We start from the raw sequence: 14,887 nt of genomic DNA on the forward strand, positions 1-14,887 counted from the left end.
AAGTTCTCCAGCAGGCACAAGGAGATAGAACAAGTCAGAAATAGAAACTGGGCAAATGAGCTAGGAATATGCATGTGTAAGGCCCAATTCACGTAAGCTGGTAGATACTACAGTGGGGTGATGGGTGCTCTGAGTTACAAAAACATGGCACATCTTTCTGAGTTGTCAAATGTAAGGAGTATCTGAGGAGTAGGAGAATTTATTTTAAGTAACTTAAAAATATTAATACCAACAGATACATTGTAGAGTACTATATTAAATCTATAAGACATTTATTTTTCAGATACCATGAGACTAGTTCTGGCCACTGATGGAAACTGTTTCTCACCCTCTGCAGTAAAAGATACGCTGGGACAGAAAGTACTAAACGTCAACGAGGACACAATATTAGTGGATTTTTCCGTTTTGAAGAGGAGGAAACTAAATAATGAAGCCAGAATTAGTATACTATATTTATAGTAATAAATAATATATAAATAATAAATAAAACCACGGATGCTTGTTTTAAAAATACTTGCAAAAGGAAAGGGGAGCCATGTTAATCTGTGAAATGAAAATAACATAAAGAGCCCCACATGTTATAATTCCTGACCATATATGAAATTTTTTAGCTAGACCAGGGTTTGCAAACTTTTTCTTTGAAAGGACAAACAGTAAATTATCTTAGGCTTTGAAGAACATAAGGTCTCTGTCACAATTATTCAATTCTGCCACTGTAGCACCAAAGTAGCCAAAACAATATATAAGTGAATGAGTGTGGCTGTGTTCCAGGCAAGCAGGCAGGATTTGACTCATGGGTCATAGTTGGCCGACACCTGAATTAAACTACCTATATATGGACCTTATTAGATAGGCAAAAGTATCAAGAGTTGGCTTCAATTATAAACTGCCTTCCAAAATCAGGTATAACCGAATAACCCGAAGTTTTTTAAATTTTCAGACCGTCAATTGTGGTCTCAGCATTTCACAGCACAATGTTGTTGTTTTAAAGAAAATTATTTCTTCTTATTTACTTATAAAACCAAAGAAAGGGAAATAAACTAGAACTAATGGTTCTTATAGTTCGGAGTCAACAGGCCTTGCCTGTTCAACCTGTGACATAAGGAACACCACCCTTCAATTTTGTTAACCTGGTGAAGCTGAAATCAGATAATGAATGAACAAACAAGATAGCAGATTTAAGGACAAATTAAAGAGTATTTGAAATAAATTTTCCTTACCTCATTAATACTAACTTCTGCCTCTACATACTGTAGACCTTTCTGGATGATCGAAATCAATGCAGCAGGTGGGACAAGGGCACCATTGATGTTAGACTGACTGATATGGCTTTCTATACCAAAGGTAAACGCTGAATGAGAAAATCCTAAAAGTAGAAGAAAAGGTGTAAGAATTTATTCTCCTAGTGGCAACATGCTATAGGACACAAATGAAAGACCTCTGTAATCTTTCAAAATTGCAATCCATCCATCTGGAATCCCAGACTGTTAGCTAAGGTTAAATATGTTTTTAAACAAAAGAAATACCAAAATCCAAACATATTAACTTTTACATATTTTCGTTTTCACTTTAATTACATAAAGTATGATATAAAATCTCTAGTACATATAAAATTTAGCCATGGCACATAACTATCCTCAAAGAATAGCACTGAACTTTAAAGCTGGGCCGGGGCAGTGGGATGGGGGGGTAGTCTTTGGAAATCATGTGAGTCGATTGCTTCACTAAAGATAATTTAGGCCAAGATAAATTAAGGTGACATTTGATATTTCTGTCAAACACAGTATAAATCCAATATTTTGCAGGGTTTTTTTTAACTTAGGAAATAAAAAGCAAACTAGAGTTATAAAACATGAAAATTTTTATGCTTAAATCTCACTGTATGTATGAGTTAAATGCAAAAAAAAAAAAATTTAATAATTCTTTGCCACCTAGTGATAACCCATCTAAATGAAAGCTAGCAAGTAAATCACCAGTTTCTATCAGCAATTCTTTAGTTTTAATTCGAAATACTTAAACCCAAAATATGTAATAAAAATCTATGTCGGTCTCGCTTTTTATAAAAGTTAAGTCTAAACTCAAAGATTAAATTCTAGTAAAATGATAAATGCATGTGCACTTATTCTCTTTACTAAAACATCCACCAGAGCTTATCATTAAATAGTAACTGTCATTAATGTATTTTAAACAATTCAATCACATTATATATATAATACGAATGTTAAGAAACTTTCATGCTAAGTAAACTAAATGAATATGGGCTTACTTGTGTCTTAAATGGATTTAACCCATGTAATAACTATCCCAGTCTATCCTAGTTTTTTAGTGCTGACTCTGTGTCTTGTTGCATTTTGTGCTTCCACTTAATTTAGGGTTCTGTGGCACTTATGAACAGTCTAGAATAAAGTACTATGGACTCACACAAAGCTAGGAAAGATTTTAGTCAGTAGACAAAGTACACCTAAGCTGGTTTTCCTCATGGCTCCTTCCTCCCCTCTTGGAAACACCTGGCCATTCCACTCCTGCAACCCACAGTGAGAAGTGTAAAGACATTCCTTCTAAGTCTTTGATTTTAACTCATGATTTTGCCTACAAGCACAATCATTATTAAACACATTTATGGTTTTCAGCTTAATCTGAGCTCACAGAGATTTCTAAGAAACATAGTAATGAAACTAAGAAACATATCAACGAAAAAGAGCATCATTCTGCATTGCCCCTATCAGGAAACCCATAACTACTTGAAAATGAGTAAATTCCAGATTGCCAGGGTAGAAGGCTAATAAAGGCTGGGAAGGATGGGGAGAGACGGTAAAAGGTAAGGCAGTGAAATCCATAAGCAGTGAGGCTGCAGAGTCCTGTTTTCAATTATATGCCCTTCCCTAAATAAATTTTGCAGTAAGTCATAAATGGGGAAAAAAAAGCTAAACAGCCAAGTGGCTTAGAGATTTACAAAGACTTCAAGATGGACAATATCATTTATGGAGGGTCTCCACCATGCACACATATATAGTTTTATTATTTTATAATCTGAGCTTACAGATGGGAAAATAGCCACTAACAGGATAAGGATTTATTTTTTTAAGTTTTTATTTAAATTCCAGTTAGTTTTTTTTTTTAACTTTTTTTTAAGATTCTATTTATTTATTCATGAGAGACAGAGAGAGAGAGAGAGAGAGAGAAGCAGAGAGAGAAGCAGGCTTCCCTTGGAGCAGGGAGCCTGATGCGGGACTCGATCCCAGGACCCTGGGATCATGACCTGAGCCGAAGGCAGATGCTCAACCATCTGAGCCACCCAGGCGCCCTAAATTCCAGTTAGTTAACACACAGTGTAATATTAGTTTTAGGTGCACAATTTAGTGATTCAACATCATACAACAGCCGGTGCTCATCACAAGTGCGCTCCTTAGTCCCCATCACCTATTTAACCCATCCCCCCACCCACCTCCCCTCCAGTAACCCTCCATTTGTTCTCTATACGTAAGAGTCTGTTTCATGGTTTGTCTCCTTCCCTTCCTATGTTCATCTGTTTTGTTTCTTAAATTCCACATATGAGTGAAATCATACAGTATTTGTCTTTTGCTGACTTATTTTGCTCCATCCATGGTGTTGTAAATGGCAGGACTTCATTTTTTTATGGCTGAGTAATATTCCATTGTGTATATATACCACATTATCTTTAAGAGGATAAGGATTTAAATTCATTCAGAAACCATGGAGGTGACCACTACATTCCGTTGCTCCTACTGAACAATTAAGTTAAAATATGGTCAAGGATAAAGCTAAGACAGAGTGAGCTCCTGTTTACTGATAGAAAATGAAGGATGACATCACTGTTCTGTTTCAACTCAGGGTGTTCAAAAGAGGTGTCAGTAGTGCGTGAAACATTAAGACATCTTATTAGCAACGTTTTTCAAGTGTTTTGATTTTCGTAAGACTCACAAATTTTAGCAAAGTCCAGGACTTCTGTACCCTCTAATGCATGAGTACAATTTAAATAACCAAAACCATCACATTTAGACCCCGTTAAATTAGAGTTCATGCTTATGTCCAAGAATATCCTAAAAGTTGCAGGCGGAACAATGTCGATTTGGGGCTGGCATGTTGTATATCCCAAATTTATTCTACCAGACCAGGAGAGAAGCTATCCCAGGTGCTTACATCCATCTCAAATAGTAAAAAACAACTCTGAAAGGGTTATTAGCACTGTCTGGACACTTCACACTAATGTCCACCCTAAAAAAGGTCCACAATTAAAAACACTCTGCTTCAATAAATGTTGAATTCAACTGTAATTTTTAAATTTCTAGTCATAGCATTACATGGCAGTTTAAAATCATTATATTCAAAACTACTTTTCTTGGGGTGCCTGGGTGGCTCAGTCGTTAAGCTTCTGCCTTCAGCTCAGGTCATGATCCCAGGGTCCTGGGATCGAGTCCCGCATTGGGCTCCCTGCTCCACGGGAAGCCTGCTTCTCCCTCTCCCTCTCCCTCTGGTTGTGTTCCCTTCTCTCGCTGTGTCTCTGTCAAAATAAATAAATAAAATCTTTAAAAAAACAAAAACAAAAACACAACTACTTTTCTTATTCCCCTCCCTAAAACTTCATTTTCCTTAGAAATTTGACCTTACTTCATTACACCTGAAAGTCATCCTAACTTTACCTTGGTCCCTAGTGCTCCACCATTCACCAAATCCTATCAATCCTACCTCTCTGGTCTCTGTCATCAGCTTTCCTTTTCTGCTAGAACCTGCTTTAGTCCCCATCATCCATTGCCTACAATTACTACCCTAAGTTCCTCTTTCCCCAGCTCAGTCCATTTGCCACACTACAGCTAGGGCATTATCCGTGAAACAAAACCAATCACATCACTCCTTACTTGGGTTGGGCACTTTCAATGATCCCTTTGGCCTTCCTAATAAAGGCCAAACTTCTAAGTATGATACACAGTTACCTTTGTAATCTGACCCTACTTATCTCTCCAGACTCATCTCCCCAATTCCATGCCCCCTACACTTCTTCCCATTACACATTAAATTCAAGTGATTGCCAATTATATGTAGCACCGTGAATATGCTATGCTATCTCGTGCTTTTGTATCTTATGTGTTCCTAAGTTCTTTCCTCCTATTTGAATGGAGGGCAAGTCCCTTCTTTCACTACCCTAGAGGGGGATCTTTCTCTGCTATGTTAATCTATAGTTTGTTATATGTATGGTATTTACCACACTGAATGGTTACCTTGTGTGTATGTGTATGATGCTAGACTGGGCTACTTGAAGAAAGAGGTGATGTCTAGTAAATCTTTTCATTCTGGAAACCTAGAATGTTACCTAATTTAACTAATGCTCAATAAACATTTGTTAAATCAGAATGCAATTCTACTATAACGTATTTTGGCACATCAGAAAATCTATGAATCCAAAAATAAAAGCATCTGACTTAACTCTTCCCTAAAAAACATACTAAAACTTGAACCAGGTTATGCCAAAAAACATTTCCATTTATCTGTAAATACATGTGCAGGAAATAGTTTTTCAGGGGCAGCTTTTGATTTACATAGTAGAAGGCAAAAGAGATTCATCTAAATCTGTGAGATGTTAAAGACTGGCTTGATTGCTTAAAATAGCATCCCTTCTTTCCAGGAGTAAGAGCAAATCTGATATAAATAATACCTATGTAATCAAGTACTCTACAAATTCGCTAGGGTGATTAAGATTTGGGAGGTAGAAAAGAGATTCCAGAAAGGAATTAAGGCTAAAAACCACGAAAGTTCAGTATACAGTAACTCAGGAATAAAGACAAGCAGTGGCCAGGGAGGCGTGGTAACTCAGGAGCCCACGACACCACGCATGGTTCCCACATAAGAAACAAGATCACAAAACAACTGTTTTCTACATACTGCTTGTTTCAGGGAAGGCGTTCCCTTGGGATGACAGGGGTTGTGTTCTCAAAGAGGTATTAGACCTCCAGAGCAAGCCAACTCTCCTTTGCAAACAGACTACAGGAACATGAAAATGGGCCTGAACATCACTGCTATGGTACAGGGTGACTGAACAACAGCAACAACACACAAAGCTGAACTATTACCACGACACAGTCCAGGAGGAAAATCTAATAATCCAAGATCCTATTTAAGCTTCAGGTAAAAACAAAAACAAAACAAAAAACAAAACAAAACAAAACGCCAGAAAATTATATCCCTGCTCCCATCACCACAAACTCCCTTGTCCCCAAATCCATTTCCAACTGTGTCCTATAGACGCAGATTTTTGTTTATTCTAAAAAGTTCCATACTTACAGGCTTAAAGATTTTAGAAAAGGTGAAAAGAAGGATGGGGAAAAAATGCTAGAGGGGATCTTGCATGCTGAAGATTTAGACCCAGTACTTACAAAAAAAAAAAAAAATAATGGACAACATGGAGAAGGAAAAAAATTACAAAACTAAACCCAAGTGCAACTGTTAATTTTTTTGTATTTCCTTTTTCTCTTTACACATTGTTTTCCTCCATCACAATATAACACACTGGGCTACACAATTCTGTGCCTTAATATTTTTAAGGGCTGATTTTGCCCTTAAAATATATATATAACCATGAACATTCTACATGAACTATATTTTCTGAAATAAGTTTACTATCATACTATCTGGCGAATGAATGTACTCAACTAGTAAATTATTCATCCCATCGATGGAAAGTTTAGACTTTCTCAATGTTTACTACTTAGGAATGTCACCTCAAATACCTACATGTATAGGCTTCTGCCAGATATGTATGTTTTTTTCTCCTTAGGATGGATTCCCTCAAAAGTTGAGGGGGACATAGGCATTTTAAAGGATGTTTTCATAATTACACAATTGCTTTGCCCCCAAATTATGCAAATCTATAGTGCCATCAGCAATTTATGTTTCCCTATGCCCTTATTATTGCTGGCTATTCCTGGAAAAAATAAGCAAGAAGATTACTAGTAAGACTGAACAAGTTCTCTATTTGGTAATTATTAAACGACATTTGTCTTTTAACAAGCATGTCAGCAGTAATGTGTAAATAGGAATTTTCCTCTATCAGCAAAAAAATAGTCATTCAGCTTATAAAAGAGAAAAACTGATTTGGAAGTATAAAATTTACCATTATTTTTGACAAGTACTTGCTGTTTATCGTTAATTAGTCATGTGTACAAGAACTATGTGAGAAATCCATGTTACTGCATATTTTATTTGATTACAAAGCAAAGTGTATGTATATTTAACCTGCATTTCTGTAGCCAACCAATTACTCATAAAAATGAAAAGAAAGACTAGAGGTGGACATACCCAATCCTGAACTCGCCTCATTCCAGGCCTTCATGGCTAGAGGCACTGAGAGCCAGTTTAACCTGACTCCATTCAGTTCGTTGTTCAAGTCTGTTTATAAGTGGGCACCAGCAGGAGGATAAGGAGGAAGGAATGTTTATCTAGCCCAGTTACCTTTATCTGAGTCAAGAGAAACTACACTGTCATTTGATTGCTGACATTTTCTTACCCATTGTAGGGGTTAATACCGAATCTTTAAATGAAAACACAAAAACAAAAACAACAAATAGGTTCTTTGGTGTTACAGGATCAGAACCTTAATGTTATACATAAACATTCGGGTTAGTTTGTGCCTACTACGATATGTGTAGATTTCTAAATTAAGTGTGTATGCTCTTATAAACAAATAATAGAACATCTGAAGGAAGCACCCTCTCAGAAAAAGTGGAGTAGTGCAAGGCCTATATCCAGAGAGACTGAATATCCCCTTGAAAAAGTTAGTGAACAGTGGAGAGAGGTGAGGGTTGGGAGAGACAAGCTGATCTTTCATAACCAAATGCTTTAAGCTTATATACATCATCACCTTTTCATAAACCAAGACTCTATGGCAAGATGAACATCAGTTCTAAAAACATGAGGATTTTAAAAAATGATAGCATTCAGAATCACAATCTAGAAAATAGCTCATTAATAAGGACACACTGTTCCTGCATTTTCCAGTTAGTCTTCCATCATAAAATGCAACTGTTTCACAGCATCCAATACTAAGTACACCATTCACCGAAATGCTACTGAGCTTTTAAACATATCATAGATGACAGTTTTATCTAGAATCAAGAATTCTCCCCCAAACAGAATATACATTTAAAGCAAAATAAAATTACATCTTACACAAAGCAACAAGAAAAAAGGTGGCACAAGTTCACAAATAATTGCTGGTACAATTTCTCTAGAAAAAATACACTAAACCTAGGAATAACTAGAGAAGACTCAATGCAATGGGAAGAAAAAAAAAAAAGTTCAAACCACCTTAAATCTTTTCAAATTAACACTGTATCAAGTTCTGTTCCATATGACTTAGCTGTACCCCTTAGTGCTTATTCTGCACATGGTTGGTTGATGTGAGTTATTAGGGCAATCAAATTATTAATGCCCTCGGGCGAACGCTAATTAAATGGAACATACTGAATAATCAAGTCAACCATTACTTACGGTACTACACTGTCAAATACACTCAATTTTCAAGTTTTCTCAAAAGAGAAAAAAATTTTATTTCCTAGAAAATTTTTGTTGACTATGAAAGCCTAAGTCTAGTTCATTGAAGTACAAAATGGTGATGACCAAAGTAACTTGTTAAGAGATAGAATTGAGAAAATAAAAAGACATCTTACAATAATATATACTTTCCTCTTAATTAGCTTAAATGAGTAGGGGAGGATGACTTATTTCAAACAGAAGCCTATAAAACATTTGAGGCTGAATATCACAATGTAATCCCTTTTCAACAAGCAACAAGTTTTATGGATGAAGAAAAAAAAATCAGAAGTTATATAATCTGGGGAGAGGAGATGGGCTTTTAATATATAATATCTTCTAATGCTGATAATAGTCATCATAATAGGATGGTCATCTCATAGTATAAAGTATGTAAAACAATTTAAGGGGTTTTATTCTCACTGGAGATGGATACCATAGTCCAGTCAACATTAAACAGTGTTTACAGAGAACAAATATTAGAAGTTCTTACTGGAAAACATTATTTCTAAATTATACATTTATCAAAACAGAACAAACTTTCATAAGGTGTATTTTGGACTTTCTCCGTGAGAGGTTTTAGATAATGAGACAAGCACGAAAAAATTTTACTTTCCTTAGTGGTGGTCTTTAAAAACCAGTCCTGTGAAGGTCTTTTCACAAATACTTTCTTTGTCATGATTACTTTTCTTCCTACCTAGCTCCTAAACCAATTCAGTACTCCAAAATACACCAAAATACACCCAGAAAAGGAATTACTGGATTCCAAAATCAAATCACTTGCAAAAATGGCCATTTTTATGTATAGTTAGAGATCAGAACCAAGAAACAACTTTCGGAATAAGTCACCAAGTGCTGAGATGGGCTAGATTCTGAGCTCTATCTGAAACTTGGTCTGAGCTCACAGAACTATCAATTTCCTAAACTTTTTCCCATCTCCTACTTCTGGAAGTAACTTCAAATGCATGTCTCATGGTATCCTTTATGATATAAACATGCCTCATCATTCCTACAAAATCCTGCCTATAAATACAAATACACCTCTTTTAGTGGCGCCTCCCTAATGTTTAGTAGGAGGTATTCTCACACTCCAAATCTCAATATGTACACTTCATGCTTTCTACTTTATCTCGAAGAGCTACTAAATATAATTTTTCTTTCAAGAATTTTGTGAACATGCTACTTGTACCTGTTGTCAACTTTCTTGTCAAGTTCTAATTGTCCTACAACTAACAGGGACCAGTGCCTTTCAAACTTTATTATGCCTAAGAATCACCTGGGGCATTTGTAAAATGCAGATTCCTGGGCCCCACTCGCCGTTCTCTAAGTGATTCTGATGCAGGTGGTCAGAGGATCAAACTTTAGAACTCTGGTATAGGCAGTTCTTAAATTTATGGCAAGTTGCATTCCTAGAAAAACTGCCATAAGTCAAAATGTCATTAGTTGAACCTGATTTTCCCCTATAAACCATAATGTAAATAGGAAATTACAAATTTAATAAAGGGACTGGTGTTCACATTTTCAGAGATGTGGCTTAACGTTGTACTTCACTACGGATACACCGTGAAGTATAAACCTTTCTAAATACACAAAGCACAACTAAGAACACAGTAAAAAATTATAAAGGACTTACTATGATAAGCAGCAGTCTACCACACAAAGTTTTATTCTTAATATATAATTCTTGCTTTATTTTTACTGCAACATGGAATACCTTAAAATGTGGAATTTCAAAGGATTTTCTCTGAGAACATTAGCAACTTCAAGAAGACTTCTGGTAATATTTAACCACTGGATACTCTTTCAGAAATTAATCCAGAGTATTATTTTACTGCCCCTTTTACTTGCTGTATTTTTTTTTTTTTGTAGCAACATAAAACACCAATTTGTGGACTTCTGTTTGCTAAAAAAATCTGAGTGTTCATTAACATCCCTAACTTCACCTTGCCCCACTTCATCGCAGTATAGGCTGAACTACAGGATGCTGCTGAGCTATTCCAACTGTTTCTTATCTCCAGAAACAGCAGTTTCTTATGATTCAACCTAAGCAGTTGCCTTTACAATACACCTACAAGCCATTACATACATTTCTCATCTATTGGCCCTTCACAACGTTTTCTACTTTAGTGTCCCAGGTCTCAAAGCTCTGGCTTAAATGGTGGTCAGTTTCAAAGGCATAGAAAGCAGGAGTTTGTTTTGACCCAACAATTCTTTCAATTTTGGCCAAAGTTACCAAGTAACAATATCAAGGCATGTGCATCTGTCTTATATATGTAATAATCACAAGGTCAGGTCACTACTTTCTCCACTTCTTTAATCATTTTAATCTTGCTCAAAATATTCAATGGATATTGTCTCAGGAACTGCCTTCAATACCAGTTGACTAGTTGAAAAAACAAAACAAGATCTATTCATTTCGAAGCTTCAGAACAAATTATTCTGCCTTAGTTGGTTACTTTTCGTTTCTTTTCTTTCTCCCTTTCTGCCCTCATTAGACATCATTTTCTCAGCTGTTTCAGGCCAGAGAGAAGCAGTGATGGTGCCTGGGAATAGGAAACCCCCAGAACTGGAGTGAAGATGGCAACAGCTCAGCGAGCAGGGGCATCTAAGATCTAAGGCCATGTTTGCACTCCCTGCATAGGAGAGGACAATGACTAAGCCCTATCAGAAGAATATCGTTTCAAAATCAAAACTGAGGGCTCAATTCCTGCTCCCGGCCTTCTGTCCTCCCTCACGTGCGCCCACCACAGTTAGCCTTTTACACATACACTATGCCTCACCTTACTACTACAACGTCCCAACTTTAAGTTATGATTTCTAAAATTCAACCTCTCCAGCTTATTTTCAACTTCCAAATGGCTCCATATCATGCTAATAAGCTGCACTCGCCAGTGCTGTCAATCTTTCGCAGGTCCTGTGCCCCATCCAACTCAAGTTTCTACTTTTACATTTTCCTGCTTAACCCATCCCACATTTTCCCTTGTAGTTTTCCTTCTGTTTTAGGACACCTCTTAATCTGTTTAAAAATGAACACTGATTTACTTAATATTTATTACAAATGACCTCCAATGATTTAATTTATTAATCACCGCCAATAAACATATTAGTAAGAATTCAGGTCAAGGATAAACTAAATTGATAGGGGTAATGATTATGAAAACATTCTGAAAAAACATAGCTAATTTAGTTTCAATAACATTTAGCTGAGGATTCTGAATATACATTATCAAATTGGTGCTATCTGAAAGTTTATATGTTCCTACTGACCGTGTGCAATCTCATTTCATAACAACTTATAAAAAATGGTCTTTGAACACTGAAAGCCAAACCACTTGTTAACAAATATTTGCCTGAGATGATTCCAACATATTTGAAAGAGTCAGAGAGTTAAACCATGCAGTAACACATAGCTTTAAAATGGCAGTCCAGACATTAAGGAAACATACAAAGTTCAACAGTTTGGACTGATACAAATTTCAAATGCATAAAAGGTTATTTTGAGAATATTAAAATAATTTGAGGCCTATTTACTTTATGAAAGTACTCACCTGACTCTTGCAAGTATCTATATACCAAGAAGTTGACCTCATCACTGCTTATACTCATCTTTATTCCCACTTAAACCATGAGGTCACAACACAGGATATAACCCTAAAAATAAAACAAAGTTAATTAAGTATTTTCTCAATAAAATATTTTTAAACAAAATGTAAACAATGTTGTAAAAACCATTTGATTTTATTATAAATGATGTAAAATGAAGGTTCTATATAGCCTAATGATAGATTATATAACCAAAACATGGCTGGTCTATTTTTCTGCAAGATAACATATTTGCAAAAAAGGTTCAAAATTTATAAAAGGCCTTTAGCATCGTATTTTATATGACTATATCAAATAGCATAAAAAGTTGTTTCCTCTTTCTCCTTAATTGTAAAAAAAAAAAAAAAAGTACACTTTAGGAATCAGAATATTATTTATTTAGGAAAAGAATGATTTTAGACCACTGGGTAAGGGATGAGCCATCTACACTGGTTTTATCTACATAATTTGAGAGGATTTGAAGTCTCTGTTTTCTCAACATCTAATCTGCAATGTTCAAGTTTCAAAAAGATCTAGCTACATGTAAAGCAGAGAGGTGGGAATACAGTTTTCAAAACCCAAATGATATTCTCCTAATGGACATACTTAAATCCTGAATTTAGAGGGAGGGAGAAAAGGAAACGGAGACCTAACTTAAATATGCTCTCATTATACTTATCTGTTCTCATGTCACAGAAATTATTTAAAAAAGAAGTCAGCAAACATTTTTTGTATAGAGTCAGGCAGTAAGTATGTTAGGCTTTGCCACCCATACACAGTTTCTGTTAAAACCACTCAACTCTATGGTTGTAGCACAAAAGCAGCAACAAACAAGATGCAGACAAATGAGTCTGGCCATGTTCCAATAAAATTTTATTTATGGATCCTGAAATTTGGATTTCATATGATTAAGTTGGATCATAAAATATTTCTCTTTGGACTTCTTTTCAAGCACTTAAAAACACCACCACCACCTTTCTTAGCTTGTGGTCCTTATACAAGGCTAGTGGGCCAGATCTGATCCACAGACTGTGTACTTTCTTGGTCCCTTTTTTAAAAGTATAGACTGACATCATTCAGTAAAGGGCTATCTAACATTATGTGCCTGTGTTCACTGTCCTGCTACATCATTGGTCTCTTTATGATGCACAGTTCACGGGATATTTAAAAGTCACAAACTGTTAACAAACACCTGAGTAGGCTACTGTGTGAGGGGAACTGCTCCTGCCCTAAGTTGTGGAAAAAGTGGTGACTAAGCACATCAAGCTTCTGTCATAGAGAAGAACAAAGACAAACAAGGAAGTAATAACAATTTTCCAATGACTCACACAGAGGAAACCCTAACCAAATTTAGTAGTCTGGGAATACATCTTGAAGAAAGTATCACTGGTGTTTAGACCTGGAAGGATGGAGGAGGAGAGGGAGAACACAAACGACTGTAGGAGGAAGGCAGGGAGGGAAGGCATCCAGTGAGCAGTAATAGTGGAAAGGCTGGATGAAGAAAGAGAAACAAAACATGGAAGTAAGGCTCACAACACAAAAACCCTGTTCTGCGGGGCCTTGACAGCATCACTTAGAGAAAATATACTGACAGGTTTTAAGCGGGTAGCAGAATGACCAGACCGACACTGTATAAAGACCATCCTGGCTCTGATATGTAGAAGAGACTGGACAAAAATGGACTGGAGTAAGAGCTGAGGTAGCAGGATGTTGCAGGGACCTAATGGACGAAGAAAACCTGGGGTGTGGCACTGAAGTCGGGGAGAGAAGTACAGGGGTTCCAAAGTGCGACCAGCTGGACACAGGAATGAGGAGAACCAAAGGTTCTCTGAGGAATCTGGATCAGCAGTACTTCCACTTAAGGAAATGCGTAACCACAAAGAAGAGTAACAATTATCTTCATAGAAAGAAAAAGGTACTCTCCCATAAAATTAACTCAGGGAGTACAATTAATAACCTGAATGTTTGGAATGATAAAGGTAAATACTCTTTTGATGATTTTGGCTCAGGACATCTTGTCTAGGACCTACTACTATGGTACATTAGGTGATTCATGTTTTGGAGGATATCTTGCTCAATTTTATCCTGACCCACAGTAATGTGTAGCAATGTGTCTGGCACACACAGTAGATATTAATCATAGTCAATTTTGAAAGCCTGTTGAACTGAATGATTTTAAAAAAACAAAACAAGTGGGGCGCTTAGGTGGCTCAGTCGGTTAAGCGCTGAGTCTTGATTTTGGCTCAGGTCATGATCTCAGGGTCATGAGAATGAGCCTCACAGGTCAGGTTCCACTGGGCGTGGAGCCTGCCTGGGATTCTCTCTCTCTCTCTCTCTCTCTCTCTCTCTCTCTCTCTCGGCACCTGCCCCATTCTCACATGTGCGCGCTCTCTCTCAAAAAGAAACAAAACAAACCTAATCCCACACCATTATAGAATTATAAGAAATTAAATCATAATTTGACCAATCATGGATATCTGTTCATAAGGGGAACAATTCGTCACTACTTTATTAACAGGATTTCCCAAAATGAGATGTGCTAGGTGAACAAGTGAAACAGACTGACAAAGAAAACAGAGTTAAGTCTTTTTTTTCCCTCTAATATACCATTCAGTTCAACATTCAAACACTGGCGCTGAAGTACCTAAGATGCACAGGTTTTCAACAATGCTTGGGCCATCAACGTCTCAACTTAAAGCGGTGATCAGTGATGCTTCAGCATTACCTAATACATTCCAGGGCAAAGAAAAATACAAACCAA

At 36.5% G+C, this 14,887-nt stretch overlaps 1 protein-coding gene across 9 annotated transcripts in view; it reads right to left on the bottom strand.

Annotated features, from left to right (window-relative positions):
* The window catches only part of TBL1XR1 (TBL1X receptor 1), a 175,535-nt gene that overhangs the window by 27,852 nt on the left and 132,796 nt on the right, over positions 1-14,887 (bottom strand). For 5 of the 9 annotated variants that reach the window (XM_034999157.1, XM_034999142.1, XM_034999164.1 and 2 more), the window contains 2 exons: positions 12,093-12,195; positions 1,221-1,366 (listed from right to left, as the gene is read on the bottom strand). In XM_034999157.1, coding sequence (XP_034855048.1) covers positions 1,221-1,366; positions 12,093-12,150 — 204 coding nt within the window. In that variant the 5' untranslated portion in view covers positions 12,151-12,195. Of the gene's footprint in view, positions 1-1,220; positions 1,367-12,092; positions 12,196-14,770; positions 14,852-14,887 lie in introns of all 9 variants that reach the window. The other 4 variants (XM_034999173.1, XM_034999186.1, XM_034999195.1 and 1 more) reach the window with 2 other exon arrangements.

The sequence above is a fragment of the Mirounga leonina genome, unplaced genomic scaffold (genome assembly GCF_011800145.1).
Source record: "Mirounga leonina isolate KUSES-001 unplaced genomic scaffold, KU_Mleo_1.0 Mir_115, whole genome shotgun sequence".
In the NCBI taxonomy this organism is placed as follows: Eukaryota; Metazoa; Chordata; class Mammalia; order Carnivora; family Phocidae; genus Mirounga; species Mirounga leonina.